This window comes from Chrysochloris asiatica, unplaced genomic scaffold, assembly GCF_000296735.1.
Source record: "Chrysochloris asiatica unplaced genomic scaffold, ChrAsi1.0 scaffold00196, whole genome shotgun sequence".
NCBI classification, from domain to species: domain Eukaryota; kingdom Metazoa; phylum Chordata; class Mammalia; order Afrosoricida; family Chrysochloridae; genus Chrysochloris; species Chrysochloris asiatica.
Genome location: NW_006408714.1, coordinates 545074 through 553966, shown reverse-complemented (window position 1 = coordinate 553966; position 8893 = coordinate 545074). Strand labels below are relative to the sequence as shown.

Here is an 8893-nt window from a genome sequence, read left to right as displayed (position 1 = left end):
CAGCCGCTCCGCGGGAGAAAGATGAGGCTTTCTACTCCCGTAAAGATTTACACCCTCGGAAACCCTGTACAGGGTCGCTATGGGGCGGACCCGATTCGATGGCACTTAACAACAACAACAACAACAACAACCATTCAGAAGTGATCTATTTCTCATTCTTCTTAGTCTGCCATAGTATGGAAGCCCTGATGAAACTATTCACCACTGGTGACCCTGTTGTTGTTAAGTAGCACCATCAGTTCCTAATAATAGGGACCCTGTATATTGTAACTAAAGAACAACTGGTGGGTTTGAACTGCAAACTTTGTCCAATGCTTATCCTATTGTGTCACACCAGGACTCCTTAAGTGACCCTGCTGGTAATTAAAATACTGGTGGCATAGCTTCCAACATTACAACACCACCCAAACCCTCATAGTACAGCAAACTGATTAGACAAGCAGAAGTGAAAGAAAATTGTTCCCCTTAATTAAATCCAAGATAATATTGCCCCATCTTCCTGAAAAAAAATGAAAACCTGTATCATGTACAACCCACCCTTTGCACAGTTGCTACAGGCCTTACCGTCTGCACAATGTAGATGACTGTCGCTGCATAGCGAACTGGTTTGTTGAATCGTAGCTGTAAGTACTAGAGAAAACAAAGAGGAAGGCACATAAAGGGTCAGTGATTCTTAGATAAGAATTGCTAAGAAAGTTATCTTTTTTCTTATTGCTCCTCCAAGATCAGTGCTTTGGATTTATAATATGATTGTTTTGCTTTATGTGAGTCTTCCCTTGGGCTTCTTCACTTTTTTTTGCTGGCCCCGCCCACTCCTATGGGTTCAATAATTTGCTGGAATGATTCATGGAACCTACAGAAAGTATTATACTTATGGTAAAAAATTATAACAAAAGGTTACAAATCAGGATCATTATATGAAAGATTTGTATGGATAAGGTCTAGAAGTGTTCCCAATTTGGAGCTTCCATAGCACAAAAAAGTTGAACCATCCTCTCTTTGCCAACCATTTCAGAGCCTCTGAATACAGACCCATTATTGGTCTCAATCATTACATTATAATGTGATTTTATATTTACCGGTTTGAATCCCTAGATGGGCAGTTCAAGATCACCAGCTACTCTTGGAAACCCTATACAAGGACACTATGAGTTGGAACCAACTTGATAGTACTAAACAACATCAACATCCTCAGAAAGGAGTCCCTGGGTAGTGCAAATAGTTGAATATTAACCAAAAAGTTGGTTTATAAAGCTCAATTCTTGTTTTTACTTCTCACGATAGTCCAAGAATAAATGGGTTGCTTGAATAAAAATTTAAGGCTTCAAATTTTTTGCTCAGGGGTCTTCCTATTGAACACACTTATACCATTATTTTTTTGTGTGTGTCCACACAGCTCAACTTTTAGTTCAGCCCTTCCTTTCCTGTTTTCCTGGATTACTGCAGCCACTTCATAACTTTTCTTTCTAATTCCAACCCTTGTCTATTCCAGCTCATCATCCACACACCTGTCAAGTTGATTTTCCTAAAGCAGAGCTCTAACTATGTCAATCTCTTGCTCAACATCTTTGATGACTCTCTATTGTCAATGGTCTTGTGGCTCTGTGGGATAACAAAGTGACAGCAAGGTCAGTTTGAACTGTAAGGTGGGCAGTTCACCAGCCGCTCCTTGGAAACCCTAGGGTTGCTATGAGTTGAACTGACTTGATACATTTAATAGCAGCAATTGTCAATGAAGGGACTTAGTGGCACTTAACAACTACAACATTGTCAATGAAATGAAATATACATTCTTTGACTTGGTATTCTAAATCCTTTTATGTCTGACTTCCTAGTTTAATTTGCACCACTAACATGTCTGTCCCTTTGTCATATAATGATGTTCTACTGGTATTTCAGATGCCGGTAGGGTTGCCCAGGGTGGAAAGGTGTCAGCGGAACATCCAGACTAAGACAAAGGCCTGTCAATCAACTTAGAAAATCAACCAATGAAAATCTTATAGTTTACAACAAAACATAGTCCAGTATTCTTGAAGATACAGAAATAACAATGGTCATGAAGATGGTAGAGTAAGATTTCATTCTGTTAAATAACATTTAAACCATGAGTTGAAGTTCAGCCTGATGACAACAAATGACAACAACTCCACGCTTACATAATTTATTCTGCAAACCAAAGTTACTGTTGTTGTTCAACCCACATAGTTTATACTTTTCAGAACTTTTCTTTGTTTAGATAGGTGTTTCATTGTGTTGCTGCTATTATTAAGTGCCATGGAGAGGTTCTGACTCATAGTAACCTTTGTATATAGAGTTTCCCAAGAGCACCTGGTGGATTTGAACTGCCAACCTTGTGATTTGAAGTACAGTGCTGATGCTACAGCATCACACCATGAGTGTGTTTCATTGTGAGAGAGCAAAAAAAAGAAAAAAAAAAAGAAAGAATTCTTAGTAATCGCTCATGAAGGATGGATTGATTAATTGCCAATCCTGTGAAAATCTCTTGTAATACTTTCTCATAGGATCTCTTATGGCCACTAATAATCCTCATTTAAGTAGTCTAACTTCTGCTTTCTTTTATTTTTGTGTTGATTTATATATATTACTGTTTCCTTTCCTACAGCTACTATAATAAATCAGCAACTTGGTATTTAAAGTAGTAGAAGTGTATCCTCTCATAGTTCTGAAGTTAGATGTTAAAAATCAGTATCACTTGGTTGAAACCAAAGTAATAAAGGTAGGACCATACTCCCTCTGGAGGCTGAAGAGAAGCATACGTGCTTATCCCACAGAGCCACTATGCTCCCTTCCCTAAACAGGAGCAGAAAGTCTCAACTTTCTCAGACAATGTGGCACTATAGCATACGCACTCAACCACAAGGTCGGTTTGAACCACCAACCTTGTGGTTCTCAGTCCAGTGCTTATCCTAGAGCACCACACTAGAAGGCAATTCACAGCCTGATTCGTATCCACTACGCTATCAGAGCTCCTTAATATAATGTATGTGTTATGCATATAATAATATAGATTATGAATACTTTTGGGAAATGGCTTTTATTTCAGTTCTCCTTTTAAACATTGTAATGCTAGTGCATTAATTCTATTTGTATTTTAAAATATTATGTAGGATTGAATATTACCATTGATTATTATTTCAATACAGTCAGTGATATTGTAACATATTGAGTAAAAATAGCAATGTAGGCTGTGATAGGGCCAAAACCAATTTTATGAGTTTCTAGTTCATTATAAGGATTGGCTTTTAATCTAGGGAACAGGGATTACTATAGGATCAAATGGCATAGAATATCATGACACCAAGTACAGGACATGGGCTAGAGTGAAATGTAGTGATTGTAGTCGTAACTGTCTGTTGTAGTCATTTACGGCAAAGTAATCATTGCTTATCAGCACTAACTGCTCCAGTGCCTGTTGATGGTATGTCAGTGCACCTGAGATTAGTTCTGTTAAGAGCTTTATCCCAGCCCTTGCACTCAGCAAGCTAGATGTCCGGGAACATTTTATCACTGACCTTTAACCAATGGCGAAAAGGAGGTGGACAAAAAACACCCCAGCTTCTTGTTCTCTGTGGGAGGAAAACAGGCCTGAAACCCTGAAACATGCCCTATATTTATATTGCCTCCCAAGGTTTCCCAAGTGGAATTGAATTCCAGCTGCCCATAATAGTAACTTTGGAAATGTGCCATGGTTTACTTTGTCTTTCATCGATCATTCATTCATCATCAAGAGATTGAGAGCAGTCTCCCCATCCCCACCCAAATGATGTTAATTCGTAGTTTTTTCTCAGGATCTGCTTTTAGGAGAACCAAAATTAAGATAGTGACTATTTTTTTATGATCAGTTATGACACAAATGTTGTTATTGTTGCTATTAAGTGCCATGGAGTTGGTTCTGACTCATAGCGATCCTGCATAGGGTTTCTAAGAAGTGGCTAGTGGGTTTGAACCACTGATTTTAGGGTTAGCAGTCCAGTGCTGATCCTACAGTGCCACACCAGGAGATTTGAAAAATGCTTTTGTAAAAAGTGTCCTCTTGTTGATAGGGACTCTGTTCCTGTAACATAAAAAATCCAGGGAAGCCTGCTGGAAGATTAGGACAAATTTAACATGTCCAAGTTGTCTCATACAAGGACCCCAAGACCATTAAGTCACTAGATGACTTCTAGTAAGACCAACAATAGGACCTTACTGCCTTACTGGACCCAACTGAGCCCAGGCCAAATTGTTGATCCACATAATTGTGGGAGAGAGGGGAGGGATTTGTTGCTTTAGGAAATTTATTTTAAAGTATTATGTTTCCACCAACAGGTAAGTGGGACTTCTGGTGTGATGCTGTGGATTAGCACAGGACTGCAAATCCCAAAGTTGGCAGTTCAAACCCACCAGCTGCTCCTTGGAAATGCTATACTGGGTTGCTAAGGAGCTCTGGTAGCGTAGTGGTTACGAATCGGGCTGCAAACCTTAAGGTCAGCGGTTCGAAACTACCAGCCGCTCCGCGGGAGAAAGATGAGGCTTTCTACTCCCGTAAAGATTTACACCCTCGGAAACCCTCTACAGGGTCGCTATGGGTCGGACCCGACTCGATGGCACTTAACAACAACAACAACAACAACATGAGCTGGAATGGTCTCAACAGCACTTAACAACAAAAGCAGCAATAGATCATTGATACAAAAAATGGACACAAGTATCAGGGAACGACTGTAACAAATATGTCATGCTGGCTTTAGGAATGAATGTTACATGAACTCTTGGAAGTGTTCTGAGAATGGAAAATCAGTGAAGACATTGCTATAGGAATCTGGAGAAAGCCAATGGTTTTAACTTCTCAGTTGAGTTCCATTAAATTCAGTCAATTCAACTAGTGAGATAGCACACCCCTGGCTGACAAAATCAATTTGTAGTTGGCTGCTAGCCCAAAGGTTGGTGGTTTGAACATAATCCTGTTGCTTCATAGGAGAAAAGTTTCCATAAAGAGTATAACCAAGATATCCTTACAGAGTAATTCTACTGTGTCACACATGAGATTACTATGGATCAGAATACATCAGAAAGCAATGACCTTTTTATTTGTAATGTTTTATTGTGAATTATGTGATAGTTTACATGGGAGAACATTAGTTTTACATTCATCCTATTGTATATTGTTTCAATGCTATGGTTATAATCCCCTCTATGTATCATCAACCAACCAAAGCGTATACACTACAAGCCTGCCCCTGGTCGTCAGCACACAGCCCCTCTCCCTCTCTGGGTCTGAAGTCCCCAGCAAAGCAATGGCCTTTGTTGTTGTTCTTTTAGAGATGTACTATTGAGAAGAAAGGAGTCCTGGTGACAAGATGGTTAAATGCCCTAACTGAAAGTTTGGCTATTTGAATTCTTCCAGTGACTCGAAGTTAGAAAATCTTGGTGCTCTGCTCCCATAAAGAGTCCATCATAGAAATCCTGGACCACAAACCAAACTCCAGGAATTTGACAATCTGTGATTTTAGCCTCTGATTTCTCATCTATTTAAAAAAAAAACAAACAAACACCATTCTACCCCTCTAATTCTGTATGTGAAAGGATGAATTCCTTTGTTCATCTTTAGTTTGTAGACAGCTATTGCCATAGGCAAAAATAAAACTGGAAGTGCAACAGAAAAATCATACGCTTCATGCCTATTTCTAAAAATATGAAAGGTAACATTTACCATCATTATGTTGGATTATTTTCAAAGTCAAAAACCAGAACCCGTTACACGGTTTTCCATTTCAAGAAATAAAAACTCCATTTTCCAGGCTCAGAAAACATGGAGCTCCTCATCTCTCTCCATATATCCAATCCATGAAAGAATACTGGTGAGTAGTCCTCATGTTCAAAATACACAAAATACATCCACAATTTGACCATTTGCTTCATCACCTCTTGCCCAGATTTCTACACTAGACAAATAGCCAGTCCTTCTGCAGGCAAAACTCCACGACCATTCTCAGCATCCAGTTCCATTTTAGTTTACTCTTACAATGCAAATCAGATCTGGTTGCTCCTCTGCTCAAACTCTGTAATGGTTTATCTTGCCTAGGATAAAAGCTAATTCTCATAATGGCCTGAAGCCTAAAAGCATTGGTTCAGATCCTATCACAGTCTACACTGCCATTTTATATCAAATATGCTGCAATACCACTTACTGTGTTGCTCTGTGAGCTAATGCACTAGACTGCAAAGTTGGTTTGAACCTTAAGTCAGTGGTTCAAACTCACCAGCTGCTCCTTGGAAACTCTATATAGGGTCACTGTGGTTTGAAACTGACTGGATGGCACTTAACAAGAAACACCAACAATAATATTTTAGACCTGCATATCTAATTAAAAATATATATAATTACTAAAATTGTTGTTGTTAAATGCTGTCAAGTCTGTTACAATCCATAGAGACCATGTATAGGGTTTCTGAGGACCAGCTGGTGGGTTTGAACTGCTGACCTTGTGATTTGCAGTCCAGTGCTTATCCTACAGTGCCACACCAGGAGTCCCATTACTATAATTGTTGTTGTCACTCAGTCACTAGATGACTCCTAGTAAGACGAACAAAAGTACCTTAATGCCTTACTGGGCCCTGATATTTCATCTGTTTAAAAAATAGTGCCATAGAGTTGGTTCTGACTCAAAGCAACCCTGTAGAGAGTTTCTGAGAAGCAGCTGGTGAACTTGAACTGTCAACCTTGCAGTTCAAACCAACCTTGCAGTCCAGCGCATTAACCTGCAGCATCACACCAGGACTCCAACGACTATAATAAGATACCTATAATAAAGCATTGGACCACAAGGTCAGTTTGAACCGTGAGGTTGGTGGCTCAAGCTCACCAGCCGCTCCTTGGAAACCCTGTATAGGGTCGCTATGAGTCAGAACTGACTCAATGGTACTAAACAACAGCAACAACAAAAAAGTCATTTGCGAAAAATGTATGTAATCTATAAGTGCTCAGGAACCATTATACAAGAAGGCATAGTAAAATAGGAATCCAGATCTGATTATAATGAAGTCCAAGAAAACTGAGAAAGCAGACGTTCCGAGTGACACAAAATCAAAAACTAACATTAAGGGCAAATAATAACAGACAAAATTTATTAGTATATGATAAAAGAAAGAAGAAAATAACCTTAATTAAAGTGGCAATAGCATGATGAGATGAATTATAAAATTGCCCAAATGGAGATACTGCAAATGAGCTAAGCTAAATTTATAACTTGAGGCTGAGAGCGATTCCCTGTGCTTTGACATGAGGCAGGGTAGTGATAAAGTAGCCCAGGTGGCATGTCTTCAGTCTTGAGATCCCACTGCATATCAAGCCATCTAAGAGTCAGTTAAGTGTTGTGGAATAGCATCCACTCCAAATCTCATTGATTTACAAAGCAAGGGCTTGTTATTTTTCATAATTCTGAAAATTGTTGGCTGTGTGGTCCCAACAACAACAGCAAAAACTCATTCCTTCATAGTTGATGGAAAACCATAGGACATATTTATATTTTCAGGATCATTAATGAGCAATGTGTATTTTAGTCATTTTGTCATGAAATTATATCCTGGGCAATCTCGTTGTTGTTGTTACGTACAGTGGAGTCGGTTCCTACTCATAGTGACCCGGTACAGAATTTCCAAGGCGGCAAATCCTTTTTTTTTTTTTTTTTTTTTTTAATGTTTTATTGTGAATTATGTGATAGTTTACATGGGAGAATATTAGTTTTACATTCATTCTATCATATATCGTCTCATTGCCATGGTTACAATCGCCTCCATGCATCATCAATCAACCAAAGGGTGTACCCTGCAAGCTTGCCCCACCCCCGGTCTTCAGCACACAGTCCCTCTCCTTCTCTGGATCTAAAGTCCCCAGCTGCTGTCGAGGCTGTAAATCTTTACGGGAGCAGAAAGCCTCATCTTTCTCCCACGGAACAGCTGGTAGTTTCGAACTGCTGACTCTGAGGTTCACAGCCCGATTTGTAGCCACTACACTACCAGAGCTCCTTTGGTGATCTCATTAGTACTTTTTATATGACCCAACTCTGATGACTTTCTTTTTCTTTGGAGGGAAGGGCTTGATGTTGGACATTGGGATATGACCTTTTGCTTTAAGACCTTCTACAAAGTATACATTTGCTTGAGAGACTGTTGAGACCTAGAGTAATCCTGTGTACTCATTTAGCTTTGTTGTTGTTGTTAAGTGCAATCCTGTATAGGATTTCCAAGGGGCAGATGGTGGGTTTGACCTCCCGACCTTGTGGTTTGCAGTCCAGTGCTGACCCTACACTGGCCTATAATGAGTCTTCTGCTGTGACATGGTAGAGGTGATAATGCATAAGGAACGTAACTAGCTTTTTCATAGAAACGTATTTATGATCACACTTAAACAACTAACTGCAAGTTCAATTCTAAAGATGATGTTTTTACTGAGAGTCATTGCACGGTTGAAACACCACTGCATCATTTTCCTCTAATTGAAATAATCCACAACTGTGTTAACAGGCAATTCCTTCCAATCAAAATATTTCATAATTTTACAAAGCAATACCATCTTCCCATTAAGAATTAGAGTCTAGTAATAATACTAGATAGCTATTGCGTGATAGCTCCACACGATAAGCACTGGACTGTGAACACAAGGTCCGCTATTCGATCCGTCAGTCGCTCCACCAATCACTCCGCTGGAGAGACAAGAAGCTTTCTGCTCCCTCGAAGTTTTAAAGCCTCAGAAACTATATACAGGGGCGCTATGCATCGGAACCGACTTGATGGCACTTAACAAAAACAATAGTAGTAATAATATGTATTCAAGTTCTGTGCTCTACTGTTCATTATGTGGTGGTAGTCTGGTAGCGTAGTGGTTACGAAT

General features: G+C 39.4%; 1 protein-coding gene across 1 annotated transcript in view; it reads right to left on the bottom strand.

The window, feature by feature from the left end:
- SLC5A12 (solute carrier family 5 (sodium/monocarboxylate cotransporter), member 12) overlaps positions 1-8893 on the bottom strand; it is a 65189-nt gene that overhangs the window by 54769 nt on the left and 1527 nt on the right. The window contains exon 2 of the mRNA XM_006872387.1: positions 565-630. Coding sequence (XP_006872449.1) covers positions 565-630 — 66 coding nt within the window. The remainder of the gene's footprint in view (positions 1-564; positions 631-8893) is intronic.